The following is a 22912-nucleotide window of genomic DNA, read 5'->3' on the forward strand; positions in this document are numbered from 1 at the left end:
GTACCAAAAACATCTAGGGTGTGGTTCTCCTTTGTGGTGTTAGCTGCGAGAATCCACTCGAACAGCGCTGTTTGTCTCCTGCCAAATAAAACTGCATTGGACTGAATCTCAGAGTTCTGTGTGTCTCTAAGGGGATATTGGCATACCCCTCCTAGAGGGAATGAACTTAAGCATAATTTGTGCAACAGTAGCCACAGTGTAGAATCATAACAATGAAAGCTAGACAAGGAACAAATGAAGTGGCATTAGAGATAATGCTTATAAGAGCATTATCTCTTCAAGCTTTTTCAAATATCTTGAGGAAATATATTGGTCTTGTAATATTCCATTGAGCCTGCAATCCTATACACTCTTATCTGACCAGACAGATACAGATACTCTTATACACCAGACAGGCCGCTTAACAAGATCAGCCTCGGATGGCTTTCTCTCTGTCCCATCAGCCAGGACAGCTAGACTGGTGGGGATGAGGGAGAGGGCCTTTTCTGTGGTGGCCCCCACTCTGTGGAACTCCCTCCCTAGGGAACTCCATCATGCCCCCTCTTTAATGAGCTTCCGTCGTGCATTAAAAACGTGGTTGTTCAGGCAGGCATTTGGGGTGGGTTAGGGTATTTTAGAAAATGTTTTTATTGTAGAATGTTATTGTTTTAAACTGTTTTATTGTATGTTGTACATCGCCCAGAGTGGCTGGGTGACCAGCCAGATGGGCGATTAAGAAATTTAATAATAAATAAAAAATAAAAATCTGGAAGGAGGTCCTACTGAACTCAATGGGGCTTACTTCAGAGTAGAGACGTATGGGATTGCACAGAGTGGGGCAATTCTGTACCCTAGCCTTCCCCAATCTGGTGCCCTGCAGATGTTTTGGACTTCAACTCTTATCAGCCCAGCCAGCATGGCCAATGGTCAAGAATGCTGGAAGCTGAAGTCCAAAACATCTAAAGCCACCAGGTTGGGGAAGGCTGCTATACTGACCTAAGCCCCATTAAACTCACTGGGACTTATTTGAGCAGATTGCTCAAATTGCATGGGGGGGAGGGGGAGAGAAAGAGAAAATGAGAGAGAACTATTTAATGGTATATTACAAGATCAGTATATTTCTACAAGATACATTACAAAAAACCTCATAGCAGAAGGTGCTCAAATTGTCAAGGGCCACAGAATAGCAGAGTGCACGCTAGAGGGATCCAACCAGCCCCAAAGAAGCTTGTTTGGTCTGTATTCCAATGCCTCTCAGAGTATGCATTTTACATGTACCTATGCTTGAAGGAAGTCCAAAAGCTTCGATTAGCTCAAAATGTACGTGGTCAGCATTTTGTCTAGACCTGGAAGGTGAGAGAACATATTACACAAATCCCATACTCAGTTAAACTGCTTACTAATTTGTTTCCAAACCCAATCGAACATGCTGGGTTTGACCCTCAGAGCCCTGGGACCAGAGAATTACAAGAATTCCCTCTCCCCAAGTGAGCCTTTCCAAGAAATTTGTTCTATCTCTGGTGGTCTTCTCTGGGTTCTTCTGCCATTCGATATATGGCAGATGGGTACCAGATAAAGGGCCATTTCAATTAAGATACTCAAGGTATTGAAAAACCTCCCACGAGAGGTACGCCTTGCACCACCACTGTTTGCTTTTAGGGAAACAGTGACGGCAGTCTTATTTCAGAACTACTGCTTTTTAGAATATTGTTTTAAAACAAAGATGTTACACTGCTGCTGCCTTTAAACGCTGTGGAAATGACAAAACAGTTACACTTATTTTTCTATTTTATTGTTGTTTCTTTGTAGGCTGCCTGGATTATTTTTCAGAAAGGCAGAATACGATTTTGGAATAAATAAAATAAAATGTATTTAACTGGCCTAGTGTATGTATTGAAGTTGCTAGCTCAGCAACCGAGAAGCTAGCCATCCAGCTCCAATGACACCGCGCATAACGTAGAACCTCGGAATGTGACTGCACTACGTCCCCCTTCATGACTTATACTTGTGAAGAAAGTTCAAGAGTTGAGTGCAGACATTCGAAGAGGAGCCCCTACACATGAACAGCTACCCACACAGCCCCGTTGCCTGCTCATCACTTGGAGTCCCTTCATGCATGTAATACGAGTGGCCACAGCATAGTGGTAGAGCGCTGGCTTTGCACACAGAAGGTCCCAGGTTCAATCCCTGGCATCTTGAAGTTGGGAGGGAGTGGGGAAGAGCCGGGAAAGAATCCTGCCTGAAACCCTGGAGAGTCACTGCCAGTCAGTGTCGACAACACTGGGCTAGATGGACCAGCGGTCTGACTCGGTATAAGGCAGCTTCCTATGTTCAGTGATCTTTCACTTTACAGGGGAGGGGATAATTCAACACAGGGAAGTCATTTCCTTTTCTAGGTCCTTCTGCTTGTCCTGCCCTTCTCTAGGACATGACCAGCTCAGTCAGTGACCTGTTCTGCCACATTAGGCAGCTCAACCAATCACTGCCACTACCATATTCCCACCACTAAAATCCCTTTGCATGTTACAAGATATATTTTATTTAAGTTTTTTTTTTAATCCACTCTAAGGGCTCCCTGAGGGCTTTACAGTTCAATAAAGAACAAGTCAGTATAGATGACCAAAATAAAACCAAGAGTAATCTATGCTAAAGAAATGTTCAGGTTTGGGTCAAAGTTACAATTAAATATGTACATGTATAGCCACAGTCATGCTGATAGAATGTCACCTCTTGATTCTAAAAAAAATAATGAAAAAAAATCAGGCACATGTTAGGTCTATAGAGTTTCTCCCTTTTTCCAGGAGTTTTCTTTCTATTTCAGCAACCCTGCACCTAATGGCATTAAATATTACCAGGCACATCAGAAAAAACTCACATTTTCTACACCTTAGAGACTGTCGATATGTACCACTGCACACTCCAATTGCAAACACACATGAATGCTCCTGTGTGCTGTAAGTTATTTTCTACATACAAATTCTACTAAATTGCAAGTTAGGAGGCACTACTTGTATTCTCCTAGGTCTTTAAAAAGCTTTCAGATGTACCATGAGAAATCACCTGTAATGAATATGGACTGATATTTCTTTCCTATAGCTGCACTGAGTTGGCAATTTACATTTTCTAAATATATGGGTTATAGTCAGTTTTCCCAATTTGATGGCAGTTACTCTTTAGAAACCTCTGACAGCCTGAAACCTTGAGAATTGCAGCTGTTTTTCTTTTGTTTGCTACCTGTTCCTCAAATTAAAACCACTAGCTGAAGCACTGAATGAGGATTTTTTCCTTCTCCATATTCCAAATGAGCATATAAATCAAAACTGCCAGCATCTCCCATTTTAGGGCCCACGAGTCTTTTCACCCAGTCCACCTGCATCTCCCCCAATCCCACACGCACACACACGGATAGATTTAGGATATCCTTATTGTACAGATAAGTGTAACACAGATATGTATGAAAACAAAATTCTTTGAAATAAGATCTGTCATAGCCTCTCACAGAGTCACAGCCTGGAGACTTGTCCTGATTCAGCCAGAAATCTGTGCATGTATGCACCCTTCCACATCCATAAGCAGACTTCCCTGGGGATTGCCATGTGCATGCACATACATCAATATAAACATCCCCACCTGCTTTGCAATGCTCACTCAATCGGCTGGAGGCCCTATTGAACTAGCTCCATGAAATTTAATCTGGGGATGCCACTTGCCCATAACTACAGGTGGATCAGGATGCTGAAGTTTATTGAAGTTTCTTCCATTTTCAAAAAAATTATCAATGGGGGGGGGGAGGAGAGAAATAATACAAAAAACCATGATAGAAAAAAATACCAAACAAAACAAAACAAAAATGCCAAAGGACAGCATGTTTGCTACATTGTGCATGAGTCCAAAACAGTCACCACAGTTGCTACGGTGACAATGAAAGTAATTCCAGCTGTCAGAGTTGGGGAGCAGCATCTAACAAGAAGCAGCTGCAATATTTTCCCCTTCAAAAAATAAATTGTAGGCATTTTTCCTGTTGAACAGGTAAACTTGGCTGTCTGGCCAGCCTTGCCGCTGTGCCACTGATTCCAGAGAATCCTGGTTTACCGTGGATGAGCTGTATTCTAGTGCATTTAGCCCATTTGCTCCTGCTTGGCTCCTCTCACCAGTAGGAGTAGATAATCTAACCAGAAATCAAAAGCTTAGTGTGTCCTCTGAACTAGGGCTCTTGGCTTGTTTCTATCTTTACAGGCAAGCTTTTGTGAATCCTGGTAAACCAAGGTTTGTGAATCCTGGTTTGTTTGGCATTTTCTGATGCTCCTTTTCCCTGTGCAGCCCCTAAGGCCCTCTGAAAAGCTACTCAGGAATGTTTTGAAACCCTGTGGAGAAGCTTCCAATGCAGCTCCAGGAGCTGCAGTCATAAGGTAACATCTGTAGAACAAGGGTGTGCACACAGAAGCATTTGGGTATATGAAGGGATCCTGGTAATTCTTCACAACCAGAATCTTGGAAACCAATGTTCACTCATTGATACTTGTTTTCATAAATGCAACCAGGACGTTCTTCTAGCCCAGGGAGGACTTGTAGCCTTCCAGACGTTCTGCCTACAACTCCCAGCAGCCCTAGCCAACATAGCCAATGCTGAGGGATCATGGGAGTTTTAGGCCAAAACATCTGGAGGCCACAAGTTGCCCACCTGTTCTAGCCAGATAGCCTCACAGCAAAGCTGAACATAAAGCTGTTTGTTCTATAAATACAGAGGGCCATGTTGTATCAGTGGAGAGGAGGCAAAGACTCTTGCAGTGAGATCCTATACATGTCTCCTCAGAAGTCAGTCCCACTGAGTTCAATAGGACTTACTCCCAGATATGTTTGTATAGGATTGCAGACCGAGTTTGCCCTCTACAAAGGATGTGAACCTTTAATAAAAGCTGACAAGCCCGGGTAGAGGATTTAAAGTGCTGATCCATCTCTAGCCCAATGCTGTAGAACTAGACTAGCTGCATCTCTCCGGGTCTCAGGCAGGATATTTCATGGGTACCCAAGATATTTTGTCTGAGGTATTTTAAATGGAAATTACAGGAACTAAACCTAGAATCTTGTGTATGGTTGAATCTGTATCATTGACAAGTTTTACTAGAGGCAAATCCTTCAACATGGCCCAAATCCTAGATGACTGTTTCCCCTTTGAATCCAGGTGGGATTACTTAGAATTGGCCTTTTCCCTGGATAATAGCAATAGGATCCACACATGACAAGTTGATGGGGAAGATAAAGAGTTCCTTTGCTAGACATTTTCATTTGGCAAACATCAACTAATAAACATAAAGTGTTTCCATTTGAACAATAAGTGTACTCTCACCCAGCTGTTTCAGAGGCTGAAACTGACAACAAGAAGTGTTACAATGCCTCCAAATAGAAAAAGGGTTGTTAGCTAGAGGTGAGTTCAAAGAGATTAGATTTTCACAGTAGGTCACAGTAGACAATGAATCACTATGTAGACTTTGAGATAGTCTACATAGAGTGAGAGATGAACAGCATTACGCATCATTACATTAAATGAAATTTTAAAACGTCCTCTTTCTCTGCATCTCATGTTATTTTTTCAACGAGAAGAGTTGAAGGTTTAAGATGGATTTCATATTTGCTTTGGAACCGATGCAGAAGAACTGAAAGCTGTCATTAGAGTATCAGCAATAAGCATCCCATAAACAAAGTGACCAGTCTCTTTAACCTAAAGAAACACATGAATTTAAAAACTCTCACCTCCTCTCAATTTCCCCACCACAGGTTGCTCTAAACATTTTTTTATTACAATTAATCACAGTTCGACACAAGTTACAGCCTTAGAAAACCTCATTTCGCTGGGGTTCAATTTCCCTGTGCTTTCTACAAGGCAACCCCTGCCATAAAGGGGTTTTGCCCTAGGTAATCCCACTATCAATGGGTAGAAGGGATACGCCATTATAAGGAATCATTAAATGTTCAACAGTTTTTGCTGAAGGCAGGAGGTCATGCTGCGGCCATTTTCACTGTTCAAGCCTCTGGATAGGAAAATCTTTTCCCAATTTGTTGTGACTTAATATTTCATAGCTAAGATCCTACCTTCATGCATGTGATATGCAAAATGTAATTATAGCTAAAGAAAGCATGATCCAAGTCTCTGCGCTCAGGAAAGAAAGGACCCACTAAATAATCTGTCTACAAATAATAAACAAAACAAAAACAAAGTAGAAACCCAATCTTCAAAACACATCACCATCCAATTTTCACTTGCTCAGCACTAGGGCGAGATTTTAAAAATACTGCTCTCCATTTTTGCACCAACAGTGGGATTTTCACATCCGTGAATTAGCAGCTCTCATATTACAGCAAATTTATCACAGGCAGAAATACTAGATAAACTAGATCTGAAGTCTTCTAAAAACCTCCTAATTTATTAACCCAATTCACTTAAATCAAAGTATTTGGATTTAGATTACACTCATCTGGATCCCCAAATACCTTACTGGGATTTCAGCAGGACTTAATTTCAAAGAAAAGGTGCAATCCATGCCCTATTGATATCAATGGCAAAACCTTCACTGACTTTAGTGGACCTGAATTGTATCTAAAGTGTTTACAGAAGAGTACTAGTCCCAGTGATAGGCAGTAAATTGCATTTCATTTTATACCTTCTTGCAGATTTTTCCCCTCAAATGTTGCAGAAAATTTCATAGTTCTCTCTCCCTTGGAAATAACCATAAACCATTTTTTCACTAAATCTCATTTTCGCTTATTTAATTTTCTTGGTCTGCACACATTTAGGATGAAACTGTTCCTCATCATAATCTTAGCTACTGACATTCCAGAGAGCTCATAGAGCTTTTAGCCCTCTAGGTCCAGTTTCAAATCCACACTAGGCCTTTAGATGCCCTTGTCTTCTTCACTGAATTGCATGTAGATAATTGGGGGGAAATGCCTCTTAAATGTCTTGAAGAGGTATTCTTAAACTGAATTAAAATGATCTCTGCCGATTAGGGTGCACCTTAGGCATCTACATAGATAAATACATTATATACACTTGGCAATGTCAAATGTATTTAAACAAGATGCTAATTTATAATTTTTTATATAATTTTATGTGATTTATAATTTTTTTTAAATGTGCGCTCAGAACTCAGAAACTCTTTTTTTAATGTAGATAGATAAGACAGATAGACACACCGGGAGAGACCTGTAATCAGAGATTATGGCCAGATTTGATGGAGAAACAAATATCACTTACCAAGTAATGCAAGGATGGGGGTGGCACCCCCTGGCCCTTGATCTATTTGTTCAGCCCTAATTCAATGCACCTGTGGGGTTAAGTCCATACCACACCAATCACACATTTAAAGGAAAGAGTTTACTCTCTTCTGCTGATGGGACATCTTGCCGGTGGCATATTTAATTTTAATGTACTGTATCCATGCCATTCACGCATAAAATGGGGGTAAAATGGTGAAAGCAGTACACAGGAGAGGAGAGCTTTTCTTTCCCAAGGAGGAGCTGTGAATGGAGAACCATGGCTGGAGAAAGTAAATGTTGACAGGTAAGGTTCAGGAAGGGGGATGTTTCACCATCCCTCTCCCACATTCTCCTTCTACTATTAAGGTAAGACCACCACCCCGCCACTTGATTTATATGTGAATGGAGTGGACAGGTGTAAGATGGCCCCATCAGATCTGGGTTGGCCCTTATTCACATTGGGAACATGAATTATCCTGAACTCCAAATCATGCAGACATGCTTCAGAACAGCCTGTTATATAAGGATTCCATTTTGCGGTTATTAACTATGGCATACTCCTGCAGTTGAGTTTCTTGATACAGGTAATGTTGAGTTTTTTAATTGTTTTAAATTAAAGAAGGGCGAAAAAGATCCTACTTCAACCATCACAAATAGCAAGATATGAACACATAACGAGGGGAGAAATAACTGTAAAGTTTTCATCTGAAATATCCCCAGCAGAGAATTTGGGACAGGAGATATATGTCATATTGTTTTGGAAACATTAAACATAAGCATTTCATTTTGTGTTCACGCTGAGTTAAATGAAGAGGAACTCTTTTGTAATCAGTAGAGACATATACCATCCCTGTTACACCATGTATCTCAAATATGTGCAGTATCTAATTAGCAAATTACCAACAAAAGAGCTGGGAGAACACAAAGCCTTACATTAGCCTTCGTTAACAGTGTCTTTCAAAGACCATAATGTTTCCCTTCTTTGCAGAGAATAGATCACATTGATCCGATGACATCTCAGTTTGGTTTATATATGAAACCTGCCTCTTTGGCATCACACTAAATCAGGGAGCATTTGGACAGTTTTACACTGCTCGAACAGCATGCAGAGTTCCTATAGAAAGCAGTGCTCTGTTTCTAATCTCATTTACTCACTCAGACAAATACAATCTTTACTACTGTGACTAAAAAAAATCTCTGTATGTTTTTATGGTGGCTCTTGACATTTATTATGATTTTATTTATTTTAAAAGTTTTATATCCCATCTTACTATGCTGTACTCAAGATGGTTTACACCATTTACAGAACAATCTTGTACATGTCTACTCAGAGAAGTAAATTCCTTTGAATTTACTGGGGTTTCATTCCTATTTAAGTGGGATTGCACTCTAAAACACAGAATTCAGTGAACAGATTTCCCCAAAGTATCAATGAAGAAATATCTTCCACAAATGTGACTTCTTGGAATAAGTATAACTGCAGATATACAAACCAGAACTTTTGAAACCAAAACTTGGACATTTCCATTCTAAATCTAAATACCAGAATGCCAAATACTTGACAATGTTGGTCTCAGCAAATATAAATTGTTCCAGAATTTGCCCATGTAAATTTGGGATACTAAAAAATGTATAAAATAAAACAGGCAAACAAATTAACAAGTCTACTCTCAATACTTTCTGAGATGGAATCACAGAATTTGTTGAGGTACGAACTTTTGCATATAGCTGAACTAATCATATATATGAGCAGAGAATGTTTAAACTGAGACTTACCAAGGGGCACCATATATTCGGAATCCTTTCACCGTTACCTCAGAGTCTTGCAAGTAAATACTGTTTGTCAGAAGTGACTGAACATTGTCAAAGTCCTCTGGTTTCAATTTGGACACAGAGGGAAAGCGGTAGTAATCCTGTTTAACAAGGTCTGCCATGAATTCTTTATCAAATGTCAGTTCATGATTCCCAGCAATCACTATTTTATATTCATATGGCAAGTTTCCTGAAACAACAACAACAAAAAGCATTTAATTAACACACCTGTGTCCCACATTTAAAAAGAAATCCCACATTTAAGGACACACTGGTTATATTTGCATTACTGTGTGAAGCAAAAGCCCTTACTGCCCCTATATGCAACAATATATTATTGCTCAGCAAAAATATGCCAAAGAAAGATATAAGCAGCAACGTTTGTAAGACGTCTGAGGAATTAGTTTAAACCAGATCCTCTAGATCACAAACTACCTATAAACATTCTTCAACTACTCTCCTAGTTATAGACTGGTAAGAGAATTAATTATCTTCCATTCCTGTGCATGTTTATCCACTAGAGACTGTGGCTATGACAATGGGGAATGAGGAATTATTCTAGATTATTTAACATAGCTAAATAATCTAGCATTTTTTAGCATTTTTAAAAACTAAAACATGCTACAGTCTTCTTCATGGTTGCTTCTGAAATAATGTGTTCTCTCTCTTCTCTCTCTCTCTGTCACTCACACACACACAATTTCTAGTGTGACTACGTCAAATTTTTGCCCACTAACACTGTCAGGGGGAAAATTTCATGAATCCCACTGCCACACCTTTTCTGCTTTTTTTGTGTACTGTTTGCCACCTATTCACTGCTGCTTCTTTCCCTACTTTGCAACTTCAGCACCATTTTTTAAAAAAACCCAACAGCATGGGCTTTTTCCTGAGGCAGTACCAGGCATCACAGTCACACAACCAATCAGATATGGCTACGTGACAATGACATAAAGCCAAATGGAAGGTCAGAAAGTATTGCTGAATACAATCCCCAATGACACCATGTAGTCAGTCAGACCCATGTAGCCAAATTAGTGGCTTTTGCAACAGATATCTAACACAGTGCATGTGTGCACGCACACACACACACACCACACACACACACACACACGTCCACTCATCTTTAAATGTTGTAGTAGCCAACAAAAGTCTGACTCTGGGAGGTCTCTGCCAATGTTTAGGTTCCCAATTCCACAAAATGGGAGTAATACCCACCTGCCTCGAAGCTTTGTTATGCAATCACAATGAGTTACTGATGTCTGCACTGATTAAAACGTTTTCTTGGAAATAAACAGCTAAACAATTAGACAACGTAAGAAATAAAAATATGTAATGAAATTAGTTTTCAGATAGGGCAACTGGTTTTTTGCACCTTCTGGACTGACATGGTCCAGAAAGGCCAAATGTGATGTTACACGCCATAGTAACCACACTATGAGACTTAAATTATCTTCAAAGCATAGAGTGAAAGATTAAAATGTCGGCTGCATGTTCAGTAACTACACAATTCTATCATGGTAATATCTTAGGCCTCTGGGATATTTGGCTGATATGTGAAATGGGGGCACCATTTTGTGGTGGTTCTGGTGCTATTTGGCTGAATGTTCCCAGAAGGTGGTGTTGGTAGGTAATATTGCTTGGCCTTGTGGCCATTGGCTTATGGGGTCCCTTGGGACCCTGTATTATCCCCTATGCTTTTAAAAAAAAACTACAGTGGAAGAGGTCATCTGGAGTTTTGTCACTGGGTCTCATCACTATGGGGTGATGATACCCAGCTCTACTTTTCTTTTTCAACTGATGCCACGGAGGCTGTTGAAGTCCTGAACCCTTGTCTGGACACAGGGAGAGACTGGATAGGGGAAAACAAATAGAGGCTCAACCTAGACAAGACAGAACCTGGGATTAGAAGTACAGCTTTTTCTGGATGGGGCTGCATGCCCTCGGAAGAAGCAGGTTTGCAGCTTGGGGGTTCTCTTGGAGGGCCAGGTGGTGATATGGCCAGGAGGGCCATTGCCCAGCTTTGGGTAGTCTTCCAGGTGTACCCTTTCCTGGGAAAGGCAGATCTGTCCAGAGAGATCCATGTCTTAATAACCTCTTGTTTAGAATAATGTAACATGCTCTATGCAAAACATACACTGTGGTGGGACGTGGGAGAGGGCTTTCTCTACTGTGGCACCCCAGTTGTGGAATGCCCTCCCCTTGGAGGCCCGATTGGCCCATACACTGGTTTCATTTTGGCGCCAAGTTAAAACATGGCTTTTTACCAAAGCCTTTGAGGGCTACATGCATTCCCTAAAGTTGCACACTATTTAACTGTTTTATTGTTTTAGATTTTAAATGTTATTAGCTTGTTTAATGGTTTAATAAGTTTTTAGCTGTTTAAATTATTTATGGTTTTATACTGTTTAAAGTGATTTTATCTGTACAACGCTCTGAGAACTTAATGACATAGGACGGGATACAAATGTTTTAAATAAAATAAAAGAACAAAATATGTGAGGCTGTCCTTGAAAACTGTTCAGAAACTTAACTAGTGCAAACTGTTATATGGTCTATAACGGGGGTCCCCAACGTGGTTCCTGCTGGCTCCTGGGGGTTTTTTCCCTGTTTTTTTTTTAAATATACAAACATGGATTTGTATGAAACGGATACAACTTTCTAGCAATTCTACACAGGCTTCAACAAAAGCAGATATCCAAATTAGTATCCATTTGAAAATGGTGTCTATATGCCACCTGTTCAAATACTGACAGCATTGTAAGGTCCTCAGTCCAGTGTTTATCCTTCCAATGTTGTAATATCAGTCTTTTAGCTGTCAAAAGGGCACAGAGAATCCATTTATGCTAATTATTTGTTAATTGCCATGAAGCAGGTAAATAATTTCAAACAGTGTGTATATCAGTGAATATTAAAGACTGTTCCAATAGAAAATGTATCTGTGTAATAACCTCCCCACAAAAAGAAGCCGCTAACAGGCATTGCCAAAACATATGTTTAAAAGAAGCATTAGCTATATTGCACCACCAGCAATTAGCTAAATTAGACAATAGCTTATTAAAGAGATGTTGCAGTGTCCAATAGACACAAAACAAAATGTTTTGCTAAGTAAGATGCAGCCTAAGACCCATAGATGCAACAGGTAGATGCCAAAGTGGCAATCCACTAATTAGGCATTTTGTGGTGGTGCCCACAGCAGTTTCTCAAATTCCCAAATGTGCCCACAGGTCCAAAAAGGGTGGAGATCTTTGATCTATAAAGTGCAGACCAGACAACACCAGTCTTGAACCAACTGCTCTGGTTTCCAGTTTGTTTGATAGGATATCTCCTCCCATGTGAGCCTTCCTATAATCTACAATCTTCACCAGAGGCACTTTTATATGTCCCACCAAAATGAGAGGCTAGGTTGGTACATGAGACAGGTCTTTTTTGTAGCAACATCCCAGTCAAGGAACTCCCTCCCAAGGGAAGTCAGGTTGGTTCCATCTCTATTGGAGTTTTAGTAATGCAGTAAAAACTGTACTGTTTGTCAGTTTATCCCATAAACAACCCAAAGTTTCTGTGTTCGGACATTAGGAGTTGTTAACTGAAATCGGAAATGGCTCACACATGGCTCGCATGTTAAACAACCAAGGAATTGCTGCCATGACGTATTATCTGTGTCTTGAAGTCTGAAACTACTTCTCAATTATTCCAGCTTGATGCCCAGGTATACTAACGAGCAATATATGAGCATGGCTATACTTCCTTATAATCAAAGCATTTCCCTCCTGGTTTTTGACAGATGTACTTCATTCCATCTGTAATCATTCATGGGGCTGAGTTTGCTATAAATGCTTAAGTGCTTTCATAATGTTGCATGGGCCCTGGCAGGAAGAGCTGATCTAGCACTCTAGTTTCATTCTGCTCCCCACCCCACCCCACCCCCGGCCCTTTTCTGGTAAAGGAAACAGAAAAGTAGTATTTCTTGCATATTAAAGTAGAAGTAGTCAATCATCTAGCAGTCAGACAATTAACATCGTTCTCTTCAAAGCCAGCCCAACACACAAAAATGAGAGTGAGAAGAAGGCTTTGTTCACGGATCCACACCCCCTTTCATGACTGTGTCTTCAGAATTCGTTACAAGAATCAAGTGCACACAATTACAGAATTTGTGGATTTATTTATTTATTTAATTTCTATACCGCCCAATAGCCGAAGCCCTCTGGGTGGTTCACAATGGATCCCATTCATATTATTATTATTATCACCTCCTGATAAAAATAGTACTTGGTGAAAAATCTGTTGTATTCCTGAGAAATGAATATTTCTAACATTTATTAACAGAAAATCATTAATAATAATAATAAAATAATAGCACATGTTCATTCTCTGATACAGTTTCTTAAATAAGCTGGAATGTTGCCTTGTTGGCACTGATTCGCTTAAAAAGGATGATTTTGTATTTACAAGAGGTTGTATTCATCAGGTAAAATAATGCTTCAACTTCTCCAGTGTATAGCATTGAAAACTGGTTTCCTTAAGGTCCAATGTAATTCTCATAAATGTCTAGTGATAATTATAGCAGTAGATTTGGAGAAAAATTAAAGTTTGAAAAAATAAAAAATAAATGGCACTGGGTTTGATACTAACATATGCATTTATAACAATGAACATCTGAATACAAACATTTTGGTTCGATATATTTACAAGGCACCAGTAAACACCTATACCTACACAGTTCATGCTGACAGATTAATAAAGCACACTTGCAATGGTGAGTCTTCCAGAAGACTTCTTCATTAGCTAGGCACAGGAGGTATTCACTTGTGGTGTCATCCAAAGTGTTGGAAATATGAAGTTCCCCTGTCGTAACAGCCTACATTTTTGTCCTTTTATTGGGGATGATCACTAACACTTAATCCATCTCTCCTCCGCCAGCACTAATGACTTAATAATATTTGGTAGAACCAGCTTCCTAATTTGGGTAAGTTCCAGTAATAATGTTAACAGAGCATGTTAGTGGACATGTTATGAGGGTCATTACCTAATATTAAGACTGTGTTCTCTATCAGTTATTTGAGGTTTCCTGTGTTATAGGAATCTTGGATATTATCTTACTGTTCCTGGAAAGGACAGATAGAAGCAGCGCACCTGGTACTGTTCTAGTCATGGAAATGTGAGGCTTTTCATAAGTTGATTCTTTTCAAACAAGCAAGCTCACAATGGTTAACAGAAGATTATAAACAGGCAGACTAATATCAAACCAATCAGATGGCAACCCAAATTATTATCAGGAATGGGACCTACACTTAGGGATGTGCAAAATCTCCCTGATTATTTCTCTGAGTATTTTCGCCACACCCAAAAAAAGGGGGGAGTGTTTTGTTAGAATGTAGAGCGGCAGGGACTTGTTTTGCTTTTAATTTTATAGCATCTAGTGCAATATTAAATACCTTATAAGTAACAACAAATATATATGTGTATTTATTTATTTACAAGGATGGGGTTTTTTGAATATTAGTTCAGATGTTATGTCAGAGATTAGCTAAAACAGAGTAAACTGACCTGGTTCATATGTCACCACACCAAATCGTGGGTTATTTAACCCGTGATTCGCAAGGATGCATGCTGCCTGCAAGCTGCTTCCAGTTTCTGTAAACAACCTCTGATCAGCCCAATCAGAGGTTGTGAGCTTGACACGTGAACCTGGGCCTATGGGTTTTTTAGGGGCTAAACAACCCAGAAGTTAAGCCATGATTTTTTGTTGGATTAACCGCTGGGTTTTTTAGCCCCTAAACAACCCATCGGTCTGGGTTTGCACATCACACTCACAACCTCCAACTGGAAGTTGTTTACAGAAAATGGAAGTGGCTTGCACCCAGCATACCTCCCAGCAAATGTTTGGGTTAACTAACACACAATTTACTCTCATGATGTGTGAACTGGCCCACTTAGTTCAGAACTATTACTTAATGAAGTACCTCACTCAAGTAGTTGGCTAGACTTGTTCACACATATGCCACTGTTGTCTAATTTCCTATAGGTGAACATCAAGTTGCCTGAATTTCCACAGAGGAAGCTACTTCCTCCCTGAAAATGTGGGTAAGTGCATGATGAAAGATGTTAAAATGCAGGGAATCCAGCCGCCATCTTTGTGAACTGGCCTAAGGTTTCCCACAACCCAGCAAGTGAGAAAACAGCAACAACAAGAAAAAGTGGAGTGAATTGCCTAGGGCCATACAGTAACCAAATGATGCTTTCATGTGCTCGCAGACTCAAGATCATCGTCCCATTTCTTTTGGCAACCCTTCCTTTTTGTTCACTGGGCTGCTCCCTTTGGGCATGCTGACGAGCTCTATATGCACATCTGATAGGAACAGAATGTTTATTCTCTTTAATCCAAATCCTATGGCTTGTTTGTGCTTCTTTCTTTTCAGCATCCTCAACTCTTAACAGATTTTCTTATGAACATAGACAATGAGTCTAAGATGTAGCAAGATCCACCTTTCAAACCATTTTACAAGCAAAATAACTATATTCCCTAAACTGTCCAAATATAATTCTCACCTTTCACATATAATCCCCAACTGGAAAAAAGGAAGCAATACAACAACAGTGAACTGATGCTATTATCATACAGACAAACAAACGAACACGCACACACACAAACATAATGTCAAACACCGGGCATACCTCAAAACTAATGAGCAAATCCTTGCAATGAACAATCTCATCATCACCACTGCTTTAACTGCTCACAAAAAACACTTTTCAAAAGAGGTATCTGATCTGGACAGCGGCTGGAAGTACATTCAAGTAGCATACGGAAAATCAATCAAGTCGGGCAGAAGAGCAAACAGCTGAACTGTTTTGGTTTTATGCAAGGAAAACACGAGGCTGCAGCACAGGGAAAAACGAAGGCCGAGACCTATGGAGTCCTGCGATAAATCTAAGGCTCACACATAAAAGCTCTCCTTTGTTGAAAATGTTGTTAGACACAACAAAACACAAATGTTACGTAAGAGCAAGCTCTGCCTCTGACCTTTCACTCTGTAACCGTCAGGCTTCATTAATTTTCACAAGGCCTGACAGCTCTAGCGTTAATACTCACGCTTGCTGATCGAGCCACACAGCAGGTTCAGACTGCTACCTTCTCCTCTGAAACTCATGCATTAGGGTTCCTTCCATGCTGGCAATGGAAAACCAAGTCTAAGAAACATTAAACACAAAAAACTACGTTACAATAATGCCAAGGTTGAGCCATAAACCCATGAAAGCAGGGAAACTAATGGAGCCCCATCGAATCCTGAAATCCTGAGTGGGTGAGATCTAGATCGCCATTAGAGTGCACAACACCAGGAAAAGTTACTAGATCTGTGTGGTCCCAAGCCAGCGGAGTGCAAGTCATTCCCAAACTACAGGCTTACAAAAGTATACCTACCTGCCCTATGGCAGGTTCATTACAAATCTGAGTATCTTAATATCACCAAGAGGAATAGGGGACTTGAAAATGGGCTATGTACACTGCACTACGGGGGTGAATTTGAAATTCCAGTAGCAATTTAGGAATGGAATTACTTGCTTCTACAAATTTATGTCTCAACCAAAACATTATTCTAATGTAACTGTTTGTGATTAATATCCATTTTTACTATGTTCAACAACAACAAAAGAAAGATACTGCATAAATAAGAAATTATTTTTTCCAAAAACCCTGACATGGTTTCTATTTTATATTATGGATTTTCATGTATACCAGTTGCTGAGATGGTTAATGGGATTCTCCATGAGATTCCATCAATAAGTTTGCACTAGAATTTACCAACTACTCAATATTTCCTTGTCTTAAAATGATGTCCCAATTAAGTTTTTACATCCCAATCCTATGCATGTTTACTCACAGACAAGCCCTATTTGTTCAATGGGGCTTACACACAGCAGCATGCATAGGAATGCAGCTTTCGGTAGCAAATGATTTCTGGACATAAGAATTGCTAGTCCAACAGTTGATAGATATCTAAGTTTATGTTCTCAGTTTTCAAATATTTTTGTTTAATTAAAAAAAACTGAATAAAACTGATTTTTCTGATAATCAATGGGCTGGATCAAAAGTTCTCCTTCCTCCAACAGAAGTGATCACTGAAAGAACACTCGGTCAGAGGAAGGGAACCTTTGGGTCCAATCAAATGCTAAAGAGGTACAAATTATTACAGCTCCTCATATTTGAAAACACTAATGACTGAAGTATGTATATTTTTAGAATGCTTACTGCTATAAAGTAATGACACCACAGATAAATACCCAGTCTTTATATTGGATTGGTTTTGGCCAATGCTGCAGAAAATTTTGTATCTCTTAGAGTGGGCAACAGGGATGCAACCACTAAAGTACCCACATTGCAAATGCTACAGACATCAAAGATTCAATTTCTGGTTTTCTTTGTGTATATCATTTTAACTGTAACTTTCATACATTTTAATCGTTATGATAAATACGTCTTGGCAATTAACTGAATATTGACTCTATCGCAAGAATCAGTTTAAATGAAATGGAACTATCTTGAAATAGGCCAATAGTTTGGAAGCAGATGAGACAAAAAATTACAATGGGAATAAAGTTAGAATAGGTCTTAGGCCCAGTTTTGGCAGTTATTCCCTATTTACACAAGAATAATTTAGAATTAGCTGCCCAGAACAAAGTTGTGAAGCTACTGTAAGCCATCACTGTAGCTTCTTTTGTATTGGTAGCTTCAAGATCATAAAAACAACAAATCTTGTGTCACCATAAAAACTAATATTGTAGCATAAGGTGTTGTGGGCTTAAGTCCACATCATTAGATGCATAAAGTGTTGTCCTCAGTTGGCAAATATATACATACATGGGGGTGGGGGGAGTAAAGGTACACAGTGGCAAGTCTAAAAGGCAGTGAAATATAAGATATACAGTCTGTGACATTTCTGTTTAAAGCTAAAATGTATATAAGCACAATGATCATTCACATCATCAGAAGCTGATGATAACACAATCTTTACTAGTTTAGCTATGCTTCTGCAGTGGGACAAAAATACTGTGGTTCCTTTTGAGTCCTAAATGTATACAATCACACTGCTGATAAACTCTAGTTCAGCCATTTTAAACAGAAGTTTCCCCTTGAAGTACTTTGGCTGAAGCATGGTGATTTTCAGGTCAGCAGCAATGCATCCTATGAGACTCAAATGTTCTCTCATTGGTTTCTCACTGCTGCCATTACTGATATTAGATGTGTGTCCATTTATTCTTTTGTGTAGACTCTGATCTGTTTGTTCTGTGTGAACAACAGAAGGGCATTGCTGGCAGTGGCAGGTGATGGCTTATATATTACATTAGAGGATAAGCCCCTGATGGTTTGATTGATATCATTAGGTCCTGTAATAATGCTAGTTAAGGGCCAAACTATACCTGACGTTAAACATACTGCTATTTGGATCACAAGGAAAGCTCCCTTAGCACCAGTGGGAATGTCCCTTCCATTGTAAATAGCTACTTCACAGGAGCAATTCTTGCCAGAATGGCAGTGGGAAAGGGGGGAATGTTAAATTTTTCTTCCCACCTGCATTAGTCCCTTTCCAGATTGGGGCTCCCAGCAGTTGCTCTTTTCAGTTTTTAAAAGATACCCATGCTGTCAGGCCACATATTTAATGTCACATGTAATTTGGCCCTGAGGGAATATAGGGACAAAGTTGGCATCCAGATTTATTGATAATGGCCACTCACTCCACAGTGTTAAAGGACGTTAAAACAGAAAAACAAAAGTGAGATCTTCTATGCGTACGCAAAGATCCCCTGTCCACAAAAGCTTTCCATTCACTTCACAGGAGGAAGTGCAGAAAAAAGATGTGTGTACCTAGCCACCTTCCATGGAAGCGAATGGAGAAGACTGAACATGCAGGAGCTCCATGTGTATACCACAGCACACACCCAGTTCAGGATTGAGACGCAAACTTTTGTTTTTTATACAGACTATCTATTTTTCCTTGGGCCACTGGGTGAACAGAATGTTGGACAAGAGGGACCCTTGGTCTGATCCAGCATGGCTCTTCTTATGTTCTTATGTTCAATAATGACAAGGTTTTAGGAAATATAAAATACTAGGACCTGCAAATTGTACTCCAAGCTTCTTAGTGTGATTTTAAATGGTTCTACTACTGAACCATCTATACTGAGAACTACCATGGAAATAATCTCACCCTTCATACTGCCAAAGGGTCTAAACAGAAATGGGTGTCTTGAATTTCATTAAAGCCAAATTGAAAAAGAACATTTTTGGTTAATATTATATTAGCCTAAAATACAGAAATGAATCTTCCTACTATCTAAATCTAATAAGAAAAGGCCATCTCAATTTCAAAACTTTCAAAGCCTTTTCTAGAAATGCATCGCAGATCAATTTACATGGTACTTTTGCTGCTAAGCAAAACCAAATCATAGGTTTCAACTGGCTTAACTTATATTGGAAAGTGAGAGAGTAAATGATTGGAAATGCAATTACTGCAAACAAACTCCATTTTCTCCACTCAGGAGGGAATTTTGGAGGACATTTTATTGCCATCAAATAATATTTCTAAAGGCATCAATACACAAAACTATTTCTTTGTAGGATCTTCATTCACTATATAACCTAATCTCCAGATTTTGAACAAATTCTTCAGAAGGGGATATTATCTTGCAGAAAGACAGAGTCAATTTTAATCATTTGCATTTTGAAACTTCAGAATACCTGATCCAATACAAAGAACCTAACGCACACAGCTCTGAAAATACTTCTGACATTATCTGCCTTTGTTTCTGCAATTTACAATTGTAATTAATAGGTTTCTTTTTCTTAATAAAAAGGAAAATAGAAGATTTGTACAAAGAGGAAAGAAGGTCATCTTGTGAAACAATTGTTCAGTCTGTAATTAAGCTAATTATCAACTTCATATTGGTGCTGAAGGATAATCTTGGGATTTTCATTTCTAAATACTTTTTTATTTTCAAAGACTAGCGGATACTGCTACTAAGAATTTCAAAATGCCATTGCTTTCCAAGAAAAACATGAAAAAAATCTGACTCTGCATATCTTGCTGTAGCAAAATTTGCTTTGAAAACAGTGAAAATGTTGGAATGGATCAATCCAAAACCAGATGGCATGCTCCATCCAATAGCAAGCACTTTCTGTGTCCTATTGCTTTTAGCAGAAGAGCGCCAAGAATATGCTTAACTCTCCCATTGAAATCAATTTTATAATTTTTCTTGTAAAGGAAAGACTGGAACAACACATACGAGGCTTTATTGAGATATTTCAGGAAACTGGATGACTGAGGCTTCCCCCTTCCCCCCTGTAGCATAGACGTGCCCTTAAAATCTGTTCTGAAGGCTTGGGGAACCTTCCAGACCAGATTTCTGGGGAACATGGGGAGAAAAGGATGTTTCCCGCCTCCCAGCAGAGCAGAGCAGAGGAAGTTGGTCCAGCTGATCTAGGGACTAGAGAAGCAAGCAAGCTCCCAGAGAACAAGGGAACAGGGCGAGCAAACAGGAGTTGGCCAGGGGAGTTGCAGTGGAAGAGGAGACAAAGGAGACAAAGGCAAAGAGGCAGGTGGGCTGGAGTAAGGCTAGGGGGCTGTCCCTTCCCTTCTGAGTGGCTGTGAGCTTACCAGGTGCTCCTGTGAGCTCCAACAGAATTGAGGGGGTGTGGCCTGAGTACTCCCAGCAGCTGTGTGGGCAGGAAGTTTCAGTCTGTTTCCCACCACCCAGCTGAGCAGAGCAGAGGAAGCTGCTCCAGCTGGTCTAGGGACTATAGAAGCAAGCAAGCTCCCAGAGAGCATGTGATCAGAGCATGTGAACAGGGAGAGCAAACAGGATCGATCTCATCCATGTGGGAACAAATGATACCGCCAAGCGGAGGTATGAAGAAATCACGTCAAACTTTGAAGCTTTGGGAAGGAAACTCAAGAACTTTGGGGCCCAGGTAGTAGTTTTCTCATCCATCTTTCCAGTAGTTAGAAGAGGGTCAGAAAGGGAAAGAAAAATATTCCGGGTGAATGACTGGCTACGAAAGTGGTGCCAACGAGAGAGATTTGGATTCTGGGACCATGGGCTATACTTCCTGGAAAATGGACTGTTGTCAAGGGACAGGTTGCACCTCACAAAGGCTGGGAAGAATGTGTTTGGCCACAGCATGAAAAATATCAGGAGGGCTTTAAACTGAATCCTATGGGGAAGGGAGACGTAAGTTGGGGGTAACAATGGATGAAGGCTCATGCACTGCAACGGAGACAACAGCTCTAATAGCACCCAATAATAGTCTTCACAAACATGTAGGAAGAAAGCCAGACTATGAAGCACATGGTCTTCGATGTCTATATACTAATGCCCAGAGTATGGGAAACAAACAGAATGAACTTGAACTCTTAATACAGGAGGGAAATTATGACATGATAGGTGTAACTGAGACTTGGTGGGATGATTTTCATGACTGGAATACAGCAATTGAAGGATATAACTTATTCAAAAAGAACAGGAGGAACAGAAAGGGAGATAGAGTTGCACTATATGTTAAAAATACATGTCTCTGCACAGATATACAGGACGAGGAGCTTGGTAGGCCCATCAAGAACATTTGGGTTAAAAGAAATGGAGCAAAGAGTAAAAGGAACCTGGTGGTCAGAGACTACTAGCAGCCACCCAATCAAGAAGACAATGAAACTTTTGAAAAGCAAACAGCCAATGTTTCAAGGAAGCAGGATGTAGTAGTAATGGGGGACTTCAATTTCCCCGATATTTGTTGGGAGACAAATTCTGCAAAACATGGCCCCTCCAGGAAATTCCTGACTTGTGAGGCGGATAACTTCCTCCTACAGAAAGTAGAGGAAGGAACTAGAGGATCGGCTATCCTTGACTTGATCCTAACCAATAGAGATGACTTAGTGGCTAAAGTAGCAGTCCCAGGAACTCTGAGGGAAAGTGATCATATTATACTTGAGTTCTCAGTTCTAAAGGAAGCAAAAGCCGAGTGTAGCCAAACGTGTACCCTGGATTTTAGGAAAGCCGATTTCAATAAACTGAGAACAATGATCAGTAAGGTCCCACGGCAAGTGACTCGAATGAGAAAAGGACCCCAAGATGGGTGGGAATTTTTAAAAAAGGGAATTCTAAAGGCACAATTACAAACAATTCCAACAAGAGAAAAAGGTGGAAGACAACAGAAGAAGCCAATGTGGCTTCAGCTTAGAGATGACCTGGAAAAAAAAAGCAGACATACAGGAAGTGGAAGGAAGGACAAGCAACAAAGGAAGAGTACAGGGAGGTAACACAGAATTGCAGGGATGGCATAAGGACGGCTAAAGCTGAGAACGAGCTGAGGATAGCGAGGGATGCTAAAAGGAACAAAAAGGCTTTCTTCAGATACATGCATAGTAAGACAGAGGAAAGAAATGGTGGTTCAGCTATTAAAGAAAGCTGGCAAAATGATAACAGATGACAAAGAAAAGGCAGAAGTGCTCAATTCCTACTTTGGCTCAGTCTTCTCCCAAAACAGGGTCTATGACCCCCCCGGCAAAGGTAAAGTACAGGCTGAAGGGGCAGGATTGCAGCTTGAGATCTACAGGCAGATGGTCAAGGAACACCTCATTACTTTGAATGAGTTCAAATCTCCAGGGCCAGATGAACTGCATCCTAGAGTAATAAAGGAACTGGCAGAAGAATTCTCAGAACCACTGTCTATTCTCTTTGAGAAATCATGGAGGACGGGTGAAGTGCCAGATGACTGAAGGAGGGCTAATGTGGTCCCATCTTCAAAAAGGGTAAAAAGGAGGAACTTGGTAACTACAGACCAGTCAGTCTGACATCAATCCCTGGGAAAATTCTGGAG

General features: G+C 40.0%; 1 protein-coding gene across 4 annotated transcripts in view; it reads right to left on the reverse strand.

Moving 5' to 3' along the window:
* Nucleotides 1-22912, reverse strand: part of MPPED2 (metallophosphoesterase domain containing 2) — a 171148-nt gene that overhangs the window by 74434 nt on the left and 73802 nt on the right. For all 4 annotated transcript variants that reach the window (XM_084852867.1, XM_084852885.1, XM_084852893.1 and 1 more), the window contains exon 4: nucleotides 9010-9235. In XM_084852867.1, the coding sequence (XP_084708993.1) occupies nucleotides 9010-9235 (226 nt within the window). The remainder of the gene's footprint in view (nucleotides 1-9009; nucleotides 9236-22912) is intronic.

This window comes from Heloderma suspectum, chromosome 1 (assembly GCF_057233095.1).
Source record: "Heloderma suspectum isolate Gila_16-S chromosome 1, 16-S_ref, whole genome shotgun sequence".
NCBI lineage: Eukaryota > Metazoa > Chordata > Lepidosauria > Squamata > Helodermatidae > Heloderma > Heloderma suspectum.